A 22,800-nucleotide genomic window follows, 5' to 3' on the forward strand; every position below is an offset into this window, starting at 1 on the left:
TAGTTTAAATTAAAAAAGGGAAAAAAGTATGCACTACTTACAATGGTAATTAAAATAGATTTCAGAAACCCCAACTTTTGAGTAATTACTGGGTCCTTTCTTTCAGTGTTTGCTTGCTTCATTTCAGTTTATCTCAAATAAGTAACAACAAGAGCATTTGGAATTAATATATGGTGTGTCCATTTCTATGTCTCATAAACCTGGGCAACTTATTATTTTGAAGAGGATCTCCAAAAAGGTCTGCAAATACATATTTCTACTAATATATATATCCATCTGCATATAGGTCTGCAGTTGCATGTAGTGCCTGCAAAACTAAAATACAACAATAGGACACATAGAACTGAAGTTACAGCTGGCTGTGAACCACAGGTGGATGCTGGAGAATGAACCCAGGTCCTATAGAAGAGCAGCCATTTTTCTTAACCACTGAGAAATCACTCAAATCCTGGGTTCATATATTTTTGTACCCAGTTCTTCTTTTTGCTTCTGTTTTAGAGACAGGTTTTCTGTATATTGCTTTGGAACCTGTCCTGGAATGCACTCTGTAGACCAGGCTGGCTTCAAACTCACAGAAATCTGCCTGCCTCTGCCTCCTGAGTGCTGGAATTAAAGGCCTGTGCCACCATCGCCTGGCCAATATCCAGTTCTTACTCTTGTTATTTATGACAACTATCATTAAGTTCTGGTATTTGGAAACCAAATGTTTTGAAACATTTATGTGATATCATGTGTATAATTTAATGTGAGTTTCATGAACACATGTATATTCTGTACAAATTTACTTTGCTCTTTTTTATTCTATAGTGTATTTATACACCATGTCAATTGGTAACATCAACTCACCTCATGATCCTACGTGCTCTCATAAGGAGAAAATGTCTTATATAATTCATCTTTATTAGTCTTTGTGTGTATGTGACTGGATGTGTGTGTGTGTGTGTGTGTGTGTGTGTGTGTGTGTGTGTGTGTGTATGTAAGAGAGAGAGAGAGAGAGAGAGAGAGAGAGAGAGAGAGAGAGAGAGAGAGAGAGATATTTGTGTGGTTATACACATGTGGGCAGGTGCATGTGCCCATAACAGCCTTGCATACTAATCCTCAGGAGTGCTCCATACTGTATTTGGACTTGAAACCATTGATTTGGATAGTCTGGATGGCTATGAAGATTCAAAACTTTACATTTCTCCATATGCCCAGCACTAAGAATATGAATACACACCATCATACACAGATTTTTATGGGTGTTCTTGGGAGTTCTCAGGCAATTGAACATTTGCCCTCTCTATGCCCTGTATAACATCTTGTGGTACAAATTATAGAAAGGTGTATTTGGAAAATCCCATTCTTTTTCTAGAAAGTGGTTGAAAATATTTAATATGATGATAACAGAAATTCTAAGAAGTTGTGAACCAGGAAGATGTATGTACAAACTGGCTGCAAAGCCATGTAATTCATACTAATACATTACTCTTTTAAATGTGATTCTGGAAAAATAGCTGACAACATTTCAAAAATTAAAAACATGTAGAAATAAAAAGAATAAGTGCTGTGAAGACAGCTCATTGAATCACAGAACTTGCTAAGTTTGGATTTTTAGAACCCATTCAAAGCTGGACACAAGAATCTATATCTAACTTCAGAAGGAAGGACTATTGATAACCTCACAACAAAACTTCGGAAATCTAGGACATTTAATGTTTGATCAATATTTTAAATAATTGAACATCAATAGCCTGTTAGCATATATCCTGACAATGGAATTAAACTAGGGCCAGAGAATACCCTAACAGGGACTGTTAACTATTTGCTTCATTGTATAGTAATGGCTGTTTTTTGCCTTTCTATTTCACATTTCCCAGATGAAATATAATGATTTCTTTACATCAGTTTATTTCACATAATTCCAGATAATGTATTTAAAATACTTAAAGTGAATAATGACATGATTTTAGTAAATTTTAGCATTATAATTATTAAGAATAAGTGAAAGCAGTCCTGGCATCAAATTACAAATGGATGCAATGTAGAAGTCTGGGGCAACTGGAAAGGTAGGAAAATTGAAGATAAGGAACACAAGCTTTCCAAAGTTCTATTGAAAGCTGGAAGAAGATGCATACATCTTCAGAAGTCATCATTTGGGAACCATCTAGGCAAAATATTGGCAGCTCTGTTTTTGGGGGAATATTCATATTCAAGTCATTCCTAATTTCAATGATCATCTATGATAATAATGAAGAACCTGGAGTCAGAAGCCAGTATTAGATTGCAGTTGTTTGCAAACTTGAATATGGTTACACCCAGTTGTCTAATTGCTTAATTTATTGATGTTTATCTAAGATGGTTTTCAGCACCATTGTGCCTACAGATAACTAATCATTTATTATCTGATTTGCTATATGTTGGTAATTGATTTGTCTGATTACTGCAGGTGGAAACAATAGGGGACGCATACTGTGTTGCAGCAGGGCTGCACAGAAAAAGCTTATGCCATGCCAAGCCCATTGCTCTGATGGCCTTAAAGATGATGGAACTTTCAGAAGAGGTTTTGACTCCAGATGGAAGACCCATTCAGGTAACCTCAACAAGTTGATGCAAAAAACAAATTACCTTTTATTGAAACTTTTGTTGCAGGGTGGGAATCAGAAATTCATTTCTGAATTATAGTTACATCAAATTTATATTTGATAAATCTAAATAAGGTAGGGATGACTAGTGCAAACTCATAGTTCCAGGGTGGCTCAAATTGGAAATGGATTTGGTTGACAAATTACCATGAGCCGAAGAAAGAATGAAAAGAAAGGATCAAGGAAAATAGCTTAATGTCGGTGGGGAGCACTAACCAAACCAATGAACAAGAGTCCAGAACTCCTCATGAGGCTCTTTGGCCTCAGAGGTCTGTGATTTTTCATGTTGTGGAGATTGCTGCTTAGAGTCACTTACCAAAGAAACCTAAAAATAGTAGCAGACTGTTGCAATGCCACCTAGGTATTCCAATTTGTTTAGTAGTATTTATTGCCTTGTATAAATGTCTCTATGCAATCTACAATCTGATTCTGAGAATGACTGAGTTAATCTAATTGCATTTCTGGCAATGCCTAATGAATAATACCAGAATTACTATTACCACAGAATTTAAGTGCCTTAAATTTAAGGAAGAACTTTTATAAAAGTTCACTGCCCATGGTTTTGAAGAAATGGAGGGAAAAGATGTCTCATTCCTGTGCACCTTTTTGGTTTCTCTGTGAAATCAAATTAGCCATCCCAAATAAACTTTCCATTTTAAACTATTAAAATGCTGTTTTAAACACATTATAAATAAATACATCTATTTGTACACATCACTTGAATTATGGAAAATGAAGAATTGTGTCAAATTGAAGAAGTGTATCAAATATATTGTATGTACATTTAAAAAGGGTATAATTAAAGCCAGGTATTGGTGGTGCACGCCTTTAATCCCAGCACTCAGGAGGCAGAGGCAGGTGGATCTCAGAGTTCGAGGCCAGCCTGGTCTCCAGAGTGAGTGCCAGGATAGGCTCCAAAGCTACACAGACAAACCCTGTCTCAAAAAACCAAAGAAAAAAAAGGGTGTAATTGTTGAGTTTAATAGAAATGGTTGGTCATTAGCAATGCCATTAGGAAACTGAAAAAAAATACTGTTTCTCCCTACGACTGATTGGAAGATACAAGATTTAATCACATCCTCAAAGAATCCCCACAGGTACAGCTGTCTGAAAAGTGAGTGACTAAATCTAAAGATACATCTAGAGAAAAATAAAACTGGTAGAGGCAAAGGGAGACAAGGGAGACACAGGGAAATGAAAAGGGAGAGTGGGAAGAGAGAGAGAGAAAGAGAGAGAGATTTTGCATAAGAACCCAGAGAAACAATAAACAGTGTGAGATCCATAATGACATTATCACATATTAAAACTACCAGACAGAATTAGACTGACAGTATACAATATACTTAAATGAGAGAAGCTGGAAAATGTGAACAAGGAAAAGATTTGAAAAGGAACCAGAGATGTTGTCAACCATCAGTACACTACTTTAAAAGTGAAGAGGGAAAGCTGGGTGGTGGTGGTGGCAGCAGCGGTACACGCCTTTAATCTCATCACTCAGGAGGTAGAGGCAGGCAGATCTCTGTGAGTTCAAGGCCAGCCTGGTCTACAAAGCTACACAGAGACCCTGTCTCAAAAAACCACCCCCCAAAATGAGAGAACTAGATGCGTGGGCTTAGAATAGAAACTTGCTATATACACAAAAGTGAAGTATAATGAGCAACCTAAAGATTAGTACTGAAGAAAATTGTTATTGATAAAACCAGATATTAAATGGTCTCATTTAATAATGAGGAAGTAAGAACAATGGAGAGTGAAATGCAAAATATATAAATGATGCAGAAAAATGAGGGGATATGAACCTATATTCAGTGGTTTTTGAATTGAGATTCTAGAAATGTTAATGTAAGTGTTGGGGTCGATGAGATGGGACAGGGATTCTGGCACTGGGGAGTCACAGAATACTGATTGTGACAGCTAGGAAAGAAAGGTATTCTGGAACTCGGGAGTCAGAGAATACTGAGTATTACAGCTCAGATGTTAAGGTATCCCGATGCATGGGAGCCAAGGAATACCACAGGTCACAGTAAGATTAGCAGTTTACAGCCCTTTTTCAGGGAAGGCTTCCCCAGTGTATCAGCTCTGCTCAGGTGGGAATGAGCTTTCCCAGATCCAGGGAATGGCTTCCTGACATAACAGCTCTGCTCAGGAAGGAGAGGGCTTCCCAGCAAAGCTGTTACAGTTCGGCTCTGCTCTCCTGGAGAGTGTAGTATAACAACTCTGCTCTGCCAGAGGAAGGTTTTCCTGGAGAAGTGTTACAGTCTGCCTCAGCTCCGCTCCACCCTACCCAGTGTCTTCTATCCTCTGCAGCAAAAGAAGGTCATTCAAGTAATTTTTTGGGAGGGAAGAATCCAGGAGAGTGGCTGCCTTTTCCAGGGTAGAAGGAGGCAGCATGAAAGCCACAAGTTGAACAGACACAGGGTTTATATAGGGATTCTAGGGGGCAGAGTTTTCCCAGGGAGATTTCCAGAGTGGGGATTGGTCAGATTTCAGTCGCTGAGCTTAGGATGGCTAGATCTCCTGCTCAGGTATTGGTTAGTTTTCTGCACAGGTTTAGTGTCAGATTTTGCTGTGGTTTCAGGGCCAAAATGTGTTTCTTTCACTGTTCCTTTTTAGCATTTTGGCTCTAGTTTTAGGGCCAGGGTGTATTTCCTTTACTGGTTCTGATTCCAGGGACAAAGTGTGTTTCTTTGGCACTGGTTTCAGGGTTAGGGTGCATTTCTTTGGTTCTAGTTGCAGGGCCAAAATGTGTTTCTTTGGCTCTGCTCAGGATGTGTGTTCTTTGGCTGGACCTTGTTCCCAACAGTTAATGCAAACATTAACTTTTTGAATGTTTGAAGTGCACCAGAGAAGAGCATTTGGTAGTTTGTGAAGAAAAATTTGTCAGTGGGATTAAAGATGAGTTGCTGAACAATGGGTAATAGTTATGGAATCATGTAAGGATAATAAATCTGGAATTGGTTCTGTATATTAATCAATACCAAGGCTGGTTCAGGTTGAGAAGCCATAAATATGTAGTTAGGAGATTATATTACAAAAGGATACATTGTGAATTAGATAAAAGAAGAGTGGAGAGATGTTTAAATTTTGCTACAATAAATTAAAGCTTTCTGTTCATCAAAGAGAGTAAAGAACAACCACAAATCCCACAGAATTTTACGCATATATGATTAATAAAAACATTTTTAGTCAACCTCGCCAACAATTAGAATAACATAAATAATAACAGCATGGCACAGAATTTTGTCTATCAGTTTGGTTAACCTTTAAGCCTCTGGCAGTGTCACTGTGGAGAGGATCTCCAGAAGCAGGATCTTGAATGCCAGGTGTTGGTGGTGTGACAGGTATAATCCACTTGGCAATAGGAAAGTTTAATTTGTGCAAGTGAAAAAAACTTCAACAACTCTTCTTCTAGAGGTTTAGCGAGATGCTTGTGACTGTGTAGCTGAAATCACACAGGGTTATCCATAGAAACATTTTTTCCTATTTGGTTAAATTAGGAAATCACAAAATTGTTCATAAACCTGTGAATGTATAAATCATGATATATTTATACCTTAGTATATCATCCATTTGATAAAATTAATGAAATTATTTTGGTGACACCAATGTGGATGAATGTCAAAAACATTAAGATATCACCAAAAAATTTTATGTTGACCCACTCAGTTAAAGCTTAAAATCAACATATTAAAAACACAATTCTTTAGATGTATCTGAATTGATAGAAAAGTGAAAATTATAAACAAGGAAGATACTGCCCTAAAACTAAAGAAGTTGCTTATCTCCAAGTGAAAGAAAGCATGAGATTGAAGATGAGGCTATAGCAAGGAAAGGGAACCCAGGCAAAATTGTTCACTTTACTGTTTTTCATGGGCACTTTTATGTTTATGTGTAATTGTTTCAAAAAGTAAAGCTTTCTGGACACTCTTAAAAAGGTGATACCAGGCCAGTATTTAACATCAAAAAGAAAACTTGAGGTTGTTATTATTGTAGAGCTTTTACATTTATGAATTTCACATTTCATCACTACAGGGAAAATAAACTACAGAAATGCAGTCTCATCTCTATTTCAAACTACAACACACTGACATTTTCAGCCCTATTAGCCTGGCATCCTTATTTATTCTGAGCTATTTTGTTGTATAGTATGTTTTCTCTGTTAGATGATTTAGTGCTTAAAATTGATTTTTAGTATTATCAAAACAAACTTTCATGACCAGAACCAAGGCAATGCGTTTTATAGGGTACTCATTAATATTTCCACATGTGGGTTGTAATAGTTACACCATCTTATGAATTGGTTGGTCTTACTAAATCGGAAGAGGGAATGTTCATAAGATTTAATAAGAATGGAGAAATAGAAATCAAAATAATAAAACAAGCCTAACAATACAAGACTTTTGCTAATTTACAGTGTTTGTATAGATGGAGGTTCTTTTTTGACTTCTGAATTTGGTTTTGAAATGTGTTCAAACTCAATACCAGGGAGACATCCTGAAGCACATCAAGAAAGTTTTTCATTGTAAACTGCTTATTGAAGAAGAACTCATGAGTCATCTGCTAAATAATTTATCTCCAATTATGTGAGATTTGTGTGCTCGTCTGTCTATGTTACAATAATTTTACAAAGGCGAGCTTTCCAAGCCATTTTACTTTAGAAAACAAAAGTAATGGCTTTGAACAGGCCTCTGAGGTATCTGTAATCATCATTCCCCCATATCTTCTCCACCTCCCTACCCACACAACTTGATGTTCTCAATACATAAATACATAAATAAAAACAAAGAAAAAAACAAAACATAGAAAAGAAAGGCAGTAAAACACACACACACACACACACACACACACACACACACACACACACACAAAACAAATTCCATGTTTTGTGTTGGCCAACTATTCCTGAGTATGGCATCTGCCCTGGAGTGTGGTTTATGTACCCAGTGACACACCATTGGAGAAAACTAGTTTTCCCTTTCCCAGCAGGTGTCAATTGTAATAGCTACGAGTGGGTCTTTGCGTCCACTTTCCCTTCTTATTGCTGGGATTTTGTTGGGATTGAACTTCTGCAGGTTTTCTGTGTGTTGCCACAGTCTTATGTGTGTGTCAGTTCTGTTGTGTCTTGAAGATACTATATCTTTGGAGTCAACCACTACCCCTGGCTCTTAAAGACTTCCCTCTCCTCTTCCTCACAGATCCCCAAGATTTAGTACTGAATGCTCCAAATTCTCTTTCTGTCCATTATACAGCTGTGTTTTTATGTGCTGATTCCTATGTACCTAAGAAGAAGCTTCTCTGATTATCTGGACTAGGGATGTGATACTTGATGCTTCTTCTTTGACTTTCCCTCTGTCATTGACTATATCCTAGAATTTTCAGGAAAATAAACCCTTCCTCCTCTTAGTTGCTTTTTGTGAGGGTAATTGTCACAGAAATAAAACTAGAATTATAAAATATTGAACATGTCTCTTTGCTTATTCAGCCTGTAAATCATTACCGCATTGCCTTTGATTTCACTTATAAAACTCATAGAAGAGTTTTAGACAATACCTAAAAACCATACATAATATATTCTATCTATATAATAAACTTTGAATAACTAGTCTAGCATGATTTTAATTAACACTGCTTTCAAAAATAGGCATTCTTTTTTCCATTTTTTAATTAAAATTGAAAACAATATTGTTTTTCATGTCAATCCCAGTTCCCTTTCCTTCCCCTCCTCCCTTGCACCCCACTAAAACACTACCTATCTCATACCCTTTCTGCTACCCAGGGAAGGTGAGGCCTTCCATGGGGATCTTTGGAGTCTGTCATATTCTTTGGGATAGGGCCTAGGCCCTCCGCCATGTGTCTAGACTGATAGAGTATCCATCTATGTGAAATGGGCTCCCAAAGTCCATTCCTATGCTAGGGATAAGTACTGATCTATTACAAGAGGCCCCATAGATTTCTGAGGCCTCCTCATTAACACCCACATTCATGGGGTCATCCTATGCTGGTTTCCCAGGTATCTGTCTGGGGATCATGTTCAGGTCAGCTGTTTCTGTGGGTTTTATCAGCCTGGTCTTGACCACTTTGCTCATCACTCCTCTCTCTCTCTCTGCAACTGGATTCCAGTTCAGTTCAGTGATTAGTTGTGGGTTCTGCTTCTACTTCCATCAGTTGCTGGATCAAGGTTTTAGGATAGCATATAAGTTAGTCTTCAATCTCACTATCAGGGGAGGGCATTTAAGGTTTCCTTTCCACTGTTGCTTAGATTGATAGTTGGTGTCATCCTTGTAGATCTCTGGACATTTCCCTAGTGCCTAATTTCTCTTTAAACCTATAATGTCTCCTATTATGGTATCTCTTATCTTGTTCTCATCTATTCTTCCCCTGACTCAACCTTCCTGCTCCCTCATGTCCTTCTTACTCCTCCTGTTCTTCAATTCTCATTCTCCTATCTCCCTCTCTCCTCCTTCATGCTCCCAGTTTTCCCAGGAGATCTTTATGCTTGATTGACATGGAGTAGTTTTTACATTTTGAAAATACAGTATAACTAAAAACAATCATTGCACGTTTATTTTTCTTTAGAAGAAACCTAATTTTTTTCTATTTTTAAAAATGAGAAATTTAAAAACTACAACAATTTCTGTTCATTTGTTGTTTAAGTTAAATTATATTGTATATGCATTTAAACCATATTGTAATTTTACTAAAAAACTGATTTTTATTCTTTTCTTTACTTTTATAATCTATAATTATAAAAACAATTTAGATAATTTTTATTGTTGAAAGACAAATTTATCCTAATGATTTTGTGGCTCTGTTTAAAACAACCAAATATTTCTTTGTAGTTTGGTTTTACATTTGAAAATAAAAAGTAGTGTAAAGAATTAGAAAATGGGGCCACTGTATAGCAGAAAAACAAAAATTTCTCCTTTTAGGGTTAACTTTTATAGACTATTGCGTTTATATCAGTGTCTATCTTAACTCTGGACCCATTAAAAATTTCATTGAATTTCATCTCATAGACATATAAACTCAAATTTTAGTCATTAGTACAGAAAACAGTGGATTTTATATAATGAGGCAATTATAGAGGGATTGTGAAATGGTTATAGGAAAAATGGCATCAAATCACATGGCATACTAATGTGTTTAGCAATCACAAATGCAAATCAGGGAAATACTATGAATGGTTTCTAACTGCAATTTACAAGTATTGTGATACACTACATTGTAGCTCCTCAAACTACACATGCTGATGAATTTACAGAATTTTCTGAGATAATAAAGTAATTAATCTCCAATTAATTTTTTAAATGTCATCATTTGAAAAGGAAATCTGATGTTTATTTAATATTTAGAGGGATTTTTCTCTTTGCAAATCCTGCAATATTTAATTAACCAATGGGAGTATAGCTTTTGAGACAATTTAGCAAAAGAAAATTTATTTCATAATTTTTTAAAATTCATATTTGTTTATACAACATTCTAATTGATGTTTATAGTAGTGAAGTGTGTAATTTCCTCAAAATTCTCAGCTCAAACTCTTCTATCTAAGAAGAAAAACTTGATGGTCAGACAAAACTTCCTAGGTGTTATATGAACTCCTTGCTATTCCAATGAGTCTAACTATTCCTGTTTGCTGTGTGTATCTATCAGACATATTCCACTTTATTTAATTTTGTTCCTTTCCTTTTTACATGTATATATATATATATATATATGTATATATATATATATATATATACAACAAATATATGTGCGTCTGTGTGCACATGCATTTGATGATTGAAGAATAATCCTTGATTACTCTACCAATTATTCATTAAGGCAGGCTCTCTCAGTCAAACCCAGAGCTCCAGTTATAGCTCATCTTCTTAGCTAGCTTGCCCCGGAGGCTTCCTTAAGACAAACTAGAATATAGTTGGGCCACCATGCTTACATGATGTTTACATAGGTGTTGGGGGATCCAAACTTGGGACCTCATGCTGGAATACCAAGCATTTTATCATGGAGCCATCTATGTAACCCTCAATTTTATTTTAATTCAAAGACAAATGCAGATATTTGAAGTTTGAGTAAGGCACTCTCTAGTGGTATTAAAAAAACATACAAAATAGTACATAATATTACTAGTGAGGATTTTGGTTAACTATAATTTCTAACAGTTTATGTCTTGAATTTAGAAGTCCATGTTTCAAAGTCCCCATGGTCTATTACATTAAGTGCTTATGTTCCATTGATGTGGGATGCCCTTCTGTATGCTGTGAATATATTTTATTTCCATTTGTCAACAAAGAAGTTGATTCAGCAAATAGCCAGGCAGAATAGATCCAGGGGGAAAATCCAAGCACAAATACAGGGAAACAGAAGGCTCTGTCTAGGAGATGCCAGCAGCCACCCGAGAAGCAAAATGTGAGGTAATATCTCAGCCATGTGTCAATATATAGAATAATATGAATGGATTAATTTAAGTTGTAAGAGCTAGTTAGTAGAAGCCTGAGCCATTGGCCAAATATTTTTAATTAATATAATCCTCTTAGTGATTATTTGGGAACTGGAGAGTATGAGAGAAACTTCTAGATGCAGTCCAACATATCACTTAATTTTTAAATCATGCTTCTTGTTTCCTGTGTTGCAAGTTATTGTTATTACTATTATTATTTTCAGTAGTGGGGATTATAATACAACATTATAGAAGTAGTTTAAAATCCAGGCTGGAATTTCAGTCCTATGAAGAAATTACTCACAAAAGCAAGCAGCTCTGAGAAAGAAAAATCAGACGAATCAACCTAGATTTTGGGTGTTATGAAGGCTAAACAATTTTGGTTATGGCCCTATATTTTTAATATTAGCTTATACCTTTTGTTTTTATTCATTCATTTTGTGTGTGTGTGTGCGTGTGTGTGTATTCATACACATGCACCATGTCACATATTTGGGTATCAGATCAGGAAGTAACTTGCAGGAATTGATTCTCTCCTACTGTGTGCATCATGGGGATCAAATTCAAGTCAACAACATGCTTGATGGAAGGTACGTATACCAGCAAATCCATCTGAAGAGCCCTGCTTATTCTTTTGGTTTTGCTTTGGATCTTTCTCAGATAAAGATTTTTCTTTGGTGCTATAGTGATTTATGTATTCATTTCATTACCTGGAATAAAAAAAAATAAGTTTTCATAGTAACACATTAGAAAAGTCTTAATGGTCTGCTCAAATGCTGCAAGAATGAAATTAAAAAAAAATTATTTTAGAAATACTCTTATTTACTTATCAATCCCCCATTTTCTCACCCTCCCATGCTCCCCACCAACCCCCCAACTCACCCCCACCCACTCCCCAGGGATAGTGATTCCCTCCACAGGGGACCATCAAGTCCCTCACGCCATTTGGGGGAGGGCCCAGGCCCTCCTTCCCTATCTGAACTGCAATAGTATTCCTCCATAGGGTATGGGCTTGCAAATTCCATTTGTCCTCTAGGAATAAACACTGGCTCCACTGTTAGAGGTCCCGCAGACTGTCCTGGCCTCCAACCTGGCACCAACATTCAGAGGGCTTGGTTTGATCCAATGCTGGTTCCCTAGCTTTATGACTAGGGTCTCCGTGCTCTCACTAGGTCAGGTCAACTGTTTCTGAAGGGTTTCTCCAGCACCATCTTGGCTCTTTTGCTCATCCCTCTTCTGTCTCCACAACTGGATTCCAGTAGTATGGCTCAGTGTTTAGCTGTGGGTGGCTGTTTCTGCTTCAGTCAGCAACTGGATGAAGACTCTAGGGATGGCAACCAAGGTAATCATCAGTCTCATTATAGGAGAAGGACATCAAAGGCAGCCTCTTCACTTCTGCCTAGATTCTTGGATGTGATCATCTCTGTGGATCCCCTAATATTTCCCCTATGCCCAACCAAGTAAAGATGTTTTATTAAGGCCTATGCTCTGCATTACCAGAGCTTCTATACCCCTAATTTCTCAGGGCTGCCCAAAGTACTGGTCTTCTAAGGTACATCTTCCAGGGTGGGAAGCTGCAGTTCCTTCAGGTTTCTTGTTAACTCAGGTTGGCCTTCTCTCAACAGTGATGATAATTTTTTTCATTGCCTGAGAGTTATTATTTCTCAATAAATATATCCATTTTATGTGTCTGGATGTTTTATGTACACATATGTCTGTGTACCAGGTTCCTGGTTCCCACAGAGTCAGGAAGAAAAATGTTGGATCCCCTTTAACACGTGATTGCTGGGAACCCAGTCCAGTCCTGTGGAAAAGACTCAAATTTTCTTAACTACTGAGCCACCTCTTCAACCCCATGGTTTTAGTTTTTAAGAAATTTATTTATTTTATATATCCCTTTTAAGATAATAGAACATTACTTAATTTTAACAATACTACAATCAAAATGTTTAATTTGTTAGATATTGGGATTGCTACACCAGCTTGTTTCTTGAGCCCATTTGATTGGAAAATCTTTTCCCATTCTTTTACTCTGAGGTATCGCCTGTCTTTGAAGTTGAGGTGTGTTTCTTGTAGAAACAGCAGAAGGATGGATTCTGTCTTTGTATCCATTCTGTTAGCCTATATCTTTTTATGGGTAAGTTAAGACCACTGACATTTAGGGATATTAATGTCCATTGATTGTTGGTTCTTGTTTATTTAGGATTTGTTGGTGGTGGTGTCATTGTGTATGGATTTTTGCCCTCCTGTTTCTTTTCATGTTTGGTAAAATTGGATTATCTATTGCCTATGTTTTTGTGAGTTATCTTCGTTGGGTTGGAGTTTTCCTCCCACAACCTTCTGTAGTGCTGGTTTTGTTGATATGTATTGTTTAAATCTGTTTTTGTCATGGAATATCTTGTTTTCTCCATCTATAGTGATTGAAAGTTTTGCTGGGAACAGTAGTCTGGGTTGTCATCCATGCTCACTTAGTGCTTGTAGGATATCTATCCAAGACCTTCTGGCTTTCACAGTTTCCATTGAGAAGTCGGGTGTGATTCTGATAGGTCTGCCTTTATATTTTACTTGTCCTTTTTCCTTTGCTGCTCTTAATATTTTCTCTTTATTCTGTAGATTTGGTGTTTTGATTATTATGTGTCAGGGGACTTCTTTTTGTCTTTCAGTCTGTTTGATGTTCTGTAAGCTTCTGGTACTTTCATAGGCATTTCCTTCTGTAGGTTGGGGAAGTTTTCTTCTATGATTTTGTTGAATATGTTTTCTGTACCTTTGAGCACTGTTTCTTCACCTTCTTCTATACCTATTATTCTTAGGTTTGGTCTTTTCACAGTGTCCCATATTTCCTGGATATTTTGTGTTAGGGATTTTTTGGACTTGAGATTTTCTTTGGTCTATGAATGTATATCCTCTAGTGAGTCCTCAGTAACTGAGATACTCTCTTCCATCTCTTGAATTCTATTAGTTATACTCGCATCTTTAGTTCCTGATCATTTATCCAGCCTTTCCATTTCCAGCGTCGCTTCATTCTGTATTTTCTTTATTGTGTCTATTTCAGCTTTCATGTCTTGAACTGTTTTGAGTGCTTCCTTCACTTGTTTGGTTGCTTTTTCTTGGGTTTCTTTAGATTCTTTAAGAGATTTATTTATTTCTTGAATTTTTTGGTTTGTCTTTTCCTCCATTTCATGTAATTTTTTGCTTACCTTTTCTTTTATTTCTTTAAGGGATTTTTCTTGTTCCCCCTTTAAAGGTCTCTATCATCTTCCTGAGACAATGTTTGAGGTCCATCTCTTCTTTATGTTTTGTGTAGAGCTTTTCAGATCTTGCTGGTGTGGATTCCCTAGATTCTGGTGGTGTCATATTGGTCTTTCTGTTGTTGAGTGAGTTCTCCTTCTGTCTTCTTCCCATATCTTCTTCCAGTGGGCGCAGGTGGGGGTTTCTCTATCTCCTCTTGTGAGCCGGTGGTGTGTGTGGGCCAGGACTTCAATGTCCACAGCTCTGGATGGTCTTGTCTCTCCTCGTATTCTCCTCCCTCCAAAGGGGTCAGGTCAGTGGAGCAGGACAGAAGAGTGAGGTGTTTCCAGACTCAGGGAGCTCCTCCCTGGCCAGGCCGGTCTACTCCAAGCAGGTGCAGGCCCATAGAGATACAGTGACTGGGGCTTTGGACAGGAGTTGGCCAAGAGCAGAGGGTCACTCACCTCGGTATGGGACAGGTTGGCAGAGCGGGATTTTAACTATTTCTCCATTTTTATGTTGTCGCTGTTGTTGTTTTGGTGCTTTTTTGGAAGGAGGGGGTGCTTCTTTGTTTTCCCATTTACTAAGCATAGATTCTTTTTTTATACAATATGAAGTGAATATAATGTCTCTTCCCTCTACTCCTCCCAGTTCCTCCCCAACTCCTGTTCCATCTAGATGCACTCCCTTTCATTGTCTCATTAGAAAAGAAAAGGCTTCTGTGCGGGGGGTGGGGGGGTGGGGTGGGGATATATACCAATTAATATATAGTAAGATGTACACTTTCGTGATATTGTCTCTTTATGTTTTGTTTTTTATTTGGTATTCTGTCCTAAAAAGTCACATTCAGTCCCAAACTTTAAAAATTATTTAAAATAGCTTCTATGTTCCAAAAATAAAAGATATTGGACGACCCTTGAAACAGCAAATAATCTATAAGTTACCAACGAATCACAATCATGATAAAACAAGTTTTTTGTCTTTATGACTATGAAACACAAAGGAATATAAGGTATAAGCCTGAATACATTTCTTTAAAAACTGAAGTTGTTTCATCCAAGGCTGTGATGCCATGAAACATCATGTACCAAAGACAGCCATGGGCCCCAAATAGGAGGAAAGGTCAGGGATAGCCCTAGGGTGCAACTTCCATTGTTTTGACCTCACTTCAATTTTGTATTTCCCTGTTACTACAATTCAATTTTCACCTAAATTAAAGGTAACTCTCTAATTACCTCAGTGACAAACATGTCAGTAATAATTCAGCATCACAAATATTTTCAAAAACCTATGCAATTTTTTGATGCTGCCATGAAACACATAGGGTAATTGTTTTGACTACCATTGTAGTGATTTTTATTTTGGAGTGTGGTTACCTAGAAACTTGTATTATTTCTCAATGGCTGAATTGATTTTCTCCACATTTAAAATTCTTCTTATTGTATCAAAAATGGTCATGTTGTGATTAAGTGTAACATGATCAACTTTCCATGCAGATTCAGTTTGAAGAAATTATCTTACTTAATCCTTTGTCTCACATGTGTTTGTTTAGGGGTTGAAAGTTAGTTTAATAAGACCATGTTGATTCAGACCTTACTCTTGGTGTAGGGGGATATAGTATTTTTATAACTATATTTTTATATATAACTATATATTTTATAACTATATATTTTATAACTATATATTTTATAACTATATATTTTATAAAATATATAACTATATATTTTATAACTATATATTTTATAGTATGTACATAGTGCAAACAAATATTTCCTAGTGAAAGATGTGTTGAAGGAGAAGAAACAAAGTATTTTGATGGGCAAATGACTTTGTAATCAACAAGTTAATCAGAACACAGGTTGAGAGTGTTCCCTGGGTATCTGAGCAGATGAAAGGCTTAAGTTAGAGGGCAATTGCTGCCTGTACTTAGATGAAACCTGTTACTTAATGAATGTGGCTGGAGACAAATGTATTTGAATGCTTGATATTTCTAAACTGGTTATTTACAAGTGAAGGAGAATAGGGTAAGTGAAACTGAGATATCACTAACCTTCCTAAAATTACAATCCACAAAATCAGTAACTACAAGTTATGTAGTATAAGTTGTGTCTGAATCAGAAATACATATTAATTTTCTCAACAATATCTTTTAATATTGATATTTTTGTTTGGTTTTCAGAAATTTTGGCAAATACTTTTAAATTACCTTTAATCTGTTAGTTTTTTGACAATTTCAAACATGCATATACTGCCTGCCTCTCACACCGCCATCTCTCATCTATCCTCCAACCTATATGCACTCCTCACTTTCTTCTTTCTTTCCCTTATTCATGACATTTGGGTTTGGTTTATGGGACATTTAGTTTAACCAGCTTCAACTATGTGATCATTGGATTGGGACTATCCCCTGGATTCTGGTGGCATCATCAGTGGTTTCACAACTGAACACAGTCCCCCACCTCTGTTTCTGCTTTTGCCTCAGCAAATAGATCAGTAGGCCTGGTAAAGACTTTTAAAATTTTTATAGACTAAATATTCAAGATACTACTGTTTATATTCAGACCTACATTATCCTAGTGTCTTTGCAGATATTTGTGTATATTTCCAAAATGGAACTGAAAGATTCTGGAAAAGACACTGATCTGTCTGACAATCAATTTATATAATTACCTACATAGAACCAATCTTATATATATGTTTATTTTCTGGAAAATTAATTAAATTAAAAAATATTGTACAAGACTGTAATATTTCATTTTTTCTTTTTTAATTATTATTATTTTGAAATTTTAATATGGTTACATCATCAGCCTGTTATGTTTTGCCATACTTTAAGATCAAGGAGGGTATGAGGGTTACACAGTATATGCAAGAGCAAGAAAATGGAAACAATGCAGATCTTCCAACATCTATATCAGATTTGTGCTTTTTTATACTTGCCATCCTCTTATCTTCCCTCAAAAGCTCTGAAAAGATTATTTATATTTAATTTTACATTTAAAAAAACTTTGCATAATTATATCAAGATCATGTTGCTAGTCAATGAAAGGAGTGACTTTGAATCCAGATATATCTTCTTTAAAGAAAAAGTTTGAGCCAGCTGGTGGTGGCACATGCCTTTAATCTCAGCACTTGTGAGTCAGGGGCAGGTGGATCTCTGTGAGTTCAAGGCTAGCCTTGTCTACAGATGGAATATCAGGACAGCCAGGGATGTTACACAGAAAATCCTATCTCAAAACCCAAAATAAATTGTTTGATAATTCCATTTTGTGAAGCTTGCCAAACCTGTGTTCCCTAGATTGTAGTTATGTGATTATATAATGAAATGAATCTTTTACTTAGTGCCTACTCTGCAACAGGCATGATGCTAAGCTAAAAATGTGCCCTTTCTTGATGTTTTTTTTTCTTATTTTCCTGAAAACTGTGTATGTGTGCATTATATGCACAAGTATGCATATTAGGCCACTTTTTCCAAATGTGTGTGTTTGTGTGTGTTTGTGTTTGTGTGTGTGTGTGTATGTGTGTGTGTGTGTGTGTGTGTGTGTGTGTGTGTGTGTGTGTTTGCGTGGTTAGTGTCTTAGTTACATTTTACATGACATAACCAAATGTCATAACAAAAGCAAGTTATAAAAGAAAGCATTTAACTGAAATTGGAGTTTCAAGAGTTTAAAGTCTATGATATTGGTACAAAGACTTGGGAGCTGGAACAGCTGAGAGCTATATCTTAATCCACAGATTGGAGGCTGAGAAAGAGCTAACTGGGAATGGTGTAAGTCTTTTGTAACCTAAAAGCCCACCCTCAATGACATACCTCTTCCAACAATACTACACCTCATAATTCCAAACATTTATAACAATTGGGGGTCAAATATTCAAAAATATGAGCCTATGGAGGAAAATCACAATTAGTGGTATAGAATTCTTACAAGACTTGGGGAATTTGAATGTTATAAATTTTATTGTCTTTATAGCTGAGAATATCAAGATTAAGAGAGGTAGAGAGTAAATAAGTTTAAGAATTTATTCAGAACTGGAATTCATCACTGTAAATGAGTTGTTACAATTATGACATGATTTATAATCTTCTGACAAAGCTAATAATATTGATCATTGTCGCGTCTATCTCAACCAGCAAGAGAAAAACTACCACAACTCTTCTTCAAGCAGTTTATTCAGGAACTTTGTACATCAGCTTCTCTTCTCTCCCAGCCCCCAAAAGCCCTTAAGTAGATGCTCAGTGCCCAATCAGCTCATGCCATCTGGCAATCCCGGATAGGCCACAGAAGGAGGAAGCCAGATGCCTCAAGCACTTCCAAATAAGGCTTGTTTACAGCTAAGCTTGGACTACCTGGCATCCAGCCAGGCACCATCTTAGGGCTGTGGCTCTCCACAGATCATCCTTTAAAGTTGCTTTGCCTTGTTCTATTAAAAAAAAATTTCACATGTAGTAACAGCTCAGTATCTTTGAAATATCTACTAATGATAGCTATACATGAGTATTTTTAAATAATGAGCACCATTATGTTTTAATTTAATATGAGGATGTTTTATAGAATTTTGAAATTTATAAAGAAAAAAAGGTTGAGCATATTTCTGAAGTTAAAATTTTCTAGTATGCTAACCTGCTAAAGCAAGCAGAGAATATGATCTCCTTTGTGCCAATGTACAAACCATGGAGGCAGAGATTTAAAACATAACAGATGCTTGGGGCCTGTTTTAGGGTTTCTATTTATGAGAATGGACACCATTACCAGAGCAACTCTTATAAAGGAAAACATTTAATTGAGTTGGCACTTACTTTTCACAGGTTCGGTACATTATCATCATGGTAGGGAGCATGGTGGTGTGCAGGCAGACATGCTGCCTGCAACATCTTGATATGAAGATCATGGGAAGTGGACTGAGGGACCGGTGTGTCTTGGGCATATATGAAGCCTCATACTCCATCACCACAGAGAAGTACTTCCTCTAACAATGCCATACCTACTCCAACAAAGCCATACCTCATACTGCTATCATCTCCTATGAGCTTATGGGGGCCAATTACATTCAAACTATCACATTCCACACCCTGGCCCCCATAAGCTTGTAACAATATCATAATACAAAATGCAATTTATCCAACTTCAAAAATCTCCATAGTCTATCATAGTCTCAACAATATTTTAAAATTCAAAGTCTCTTCTGAGATTCATGAAATCTCTTCGCTGTCATCTCTTATAAAATCAAAATAATCACATATAATGGCACTGGATATACTTTACCATTTACAAAACATAAGAAAGGTAACATACTTCAGAAATACTTGACCAAAGCAAGGTTGAAAATGAGCTGGGGAAATTCCAAACTCCGCATCTCCATGTTTGATGTCAAAATGCTCTTCAGATTCCCCAATTCTATTTAGCTTTGTTGATGGCAACATAATTCTTTCTCTTGTGCTGGTTCCACTCCCTATTTACAGTTTTCCTTGGCAGGTATCCTATCACTCTAGCATCTCCAACATCTTGGATTTGCCAAGGCAATTAGGCTTCATCTTCCCAACTTCAAAAGAAGATCTCACTAGGCCTCCATTCAGGGACACCTGCCCTTAGTGGCTTGCCTTAATGTCAGAGCAAATTTCATAGCCAGTCTCCACTATTCTTAACTGCAGAACCATGTGTTTAAATCTGCCAAGTTACGATGCTTACTGGGGATGGAACATGGCCCTCTTGTTCAATTACAACTTTACCAGCTTTCTCTCCTTTACTGCTTAAGCTTGGTTGTCTTGAAACTGAATCTCTAGACAAGGCTGTCCTCAGACTCAGAGATCTGATAGCTCTTACCTTCCTAGTGCTGGGAATAAATGTGTACACCACCCCACTAGGCTCTAAGCTTTTCTTAAGTTTCTTTTCACAAGTTAGAAACTTAGCTGGGTGGGATCTTGCTCTGAGGTCACCACTCCCTTTATTCCATTTCTTAATATGTTTATATCCTTGTATACAGGATTTAGCTCTATTCCACTTCCTGGTGCCCATTTTTTTCAATCTGTCAATTTTTAAAAGTTTTTCCTTGCTTGGATTGTTTGTTTTCACTATAAGTCTTCATTAGAGTTACCACTAATAATCACACAACAGAGACTATACTAAACTGCTTTGATGTTTCCTCTGTCAAGGGAATTAATTCAAAAGTCTTCACTTTACCCTGAGGCCTACTTTTCAGATAGTGGCAAAAAGCAGCCACTTTTTTTTCCTCCAAAACATTATAAGAACCTTCTCTAGCCAATATATTAAAATTCTTCTCCTCTGAAGCCTCTTGAGCCAGATCCCCATGGTTCAAATAAGTCTTAGCACCACTGGCTTCCATGCTTCTACTTGTATGGCCCATTAAACAATGGTTAAAGCATTCCACTGCTTTCCTAAACCAAAGTACCAAAGTCCAAATCCCTACAAACAAAAACATGATCAGGCTTATCACAACAATACCCAAGTCTGTGAAACCAACTTCTATCTTAGGATTTCAATTGCTGTGAAGAGACACCATGACCAGGGCAACTCTTCTTTCATGTAATTTGTGTGTGTTTGTGAGTCAATTAATTTGATTATGTTTGCTTACAAGAACAAGGGTGAAAGGTTATTTATAAGAGCATGCAAACCATACCACTGGCTAGAGCACTGAAAATAATTTCTCTCCCTCTCTTAGAATCCATTACCTTGTTGTAAATTCTTTGAGATAAATGGGGTGTTATGAGTCCTGTGACCCTTTATAACAGGATGTTAATATGCTTAATATTATGTAGGAATTGTTTTTATAATAAAAGCTGCTGTGAATTCTAGAGTGTAATGACTATGTCATATCCAGAAGAAAGCATTCAATAGCACTCTGCCGCATCCTACAAATCTTGCGTTCTTTCTCTGTGCTCTCTCATTCTGATCTCTGAGTCTTGGGAGATGGTTGATATAGATATTATATTCATAGCTGTCACAGTCATTCATTATCATCACTATGACCAGTTATGAGTCTCTCAGCAGTTACTGATATCCACAACAAAGAGAAATTTCTTTAACCAAAGCTGACAACAACATCAATTGTTAAGGATAATTGAGAACCAAACTTGTGGGCAGGTCATGTCTATTTAGCACAAGAACAGTGAGAAGCTTTCCAAACAGGATTATCATTTCCCTAGCCATATTAAAAGATATGAGTAACTTCTTATGTAGCTGACCTCAGTTCTCATCAGAAAGTTGTTGGCTACCTATACAACAAACTTACCTTCACTTCACTTATGGAAACATATGGCCTGGCTTGTTTGTAGTGAAGTATACAGGTTTCTCAGATCAGTAAGACCATTGTGGCAAATGTTTCCTAACAGCCTGAATATCTTCCAGCACTATGAAAACTAGCCAGTATGAAGGAAGTTTCCACATCAATTCCAGTTTGATTTCTCTGTGTCATGTAACCAAAACATGTGTGATGTTAACCCATCTAGTTCTGGTAAGCAACCAACTTCAGTGGTTGCATTGTTTTAGAGTATCTCAGGAGACTTGATGCTGAATAACTCATAGGCCATCTCTGGCACTTGAATTTTCTTTTAATAAGCAATAGCTCTTGGAGGCAGAATAATCTACCACTAAAGGGTACTTCCATTCAACTTTGGTATTTACAAAAATCAAAAGCACTTCTGAAATTGTACACTATATTCAGATAGTTTGATTATTCACCTAGCAAGCATCTACTGGATTTCTCTCATGTGCAAAACTGCATAATTGAGTTGTAGACCAGACTGCTTGCTTGCCAAAATGCTAATCTGTTTTTTTTCTTTTATTTCCCATTTTTGGCTCATAACTTAAAATTCTGTCAACACAATACCTAGACATCTGGTCATTTAAGTCTATTCAGTTAAAAACCATTCAACCAGCCACAAAGATTTTCAAGCTCCAGCATTCCATCCAACTTGTTTTCTTTAATTAATTGTTTGATCTGAAAGGTGTTTCAGATAGGGAATAGCCCATGTTCATTTGTTTCAACAATGCAGACATGGACAAAGACAACAAACACATTGTTTCTTCTACTTAGCAAGCTTTTCCACAAGCCACACACTGAACTCATCCCTTTAGTGTGGATTTTTTTCCTTTAGTCTCTGCTTGTTACTCCCATTGCTAGCCGCACACTGTGCTTCTTAAAGTATTTTTCTTCTCTTTCATCAGATTCATTAAAACAGTGGACATTTTCTATCAATTGCCTAATTGCACTGTTATGAATAATGGACAGAAAACTTTCATTCTAGTGAATTTAGAAGAAAGAAAATTTTCAATTATTATCTGAGTAGCTTTAGTTTATATTTTTAAGGTGTACATGGATTACTCTTAACTATCTAGTTTACAATTAGTAGGATTTAATTTGATGTCCTTGTAAACCATGTTTTCTTCTATCTCTCTATGTTCCTAAAATTAGAATGGCTCAGATGTTTTTAAATGAAGCAGCACAATATTTCAGTTACATGTTCAATTACTAATTAGTAAACAGCAGACAATA

At 36.5% G+C, this 22,800-nt stretch overlaps 1 protein-coding gene across 2 annotated transcripts in view; it reads left to right on the forward strand.

Moving 5' to 3' along the window:
- The window catches only part of Gucy1a2 (guanylate cyclase 1 soluble subunit alpha 2), a 338,698-nt gene that overhangs the window by 250,326 nt on the left and 65,572 nt on the right, over positions 1–22,800 (forward strand). For both annotated transcript variants that reach the window (XM_035443424.1, XM_027415212.2), the window contains exon 6: positions 2,429–2,572. In XM_035443424.1, coding sequence (XP_035299315.1) covers positions 2,429–2,572 — 144 coding nt within the window. The remainder of the gene's footprint in view (positions 1–2,428; positions 2,573–22,800) is intronic.

Source organism: Cricetulus griseus, chromosome 4 (assembly GCF_003668045.3).
Source record: "Cricetulus griseus strain 17A/GY chromosome 4, alternate assembly CriGri-PICRH-1.0, whole genome shotgun sequence".
NCBI lineage: Eukaryota > Metazoa > Chordata > Mammalia > Rodentia > Cricetidae > Cricetulus > Cricetulus griseus.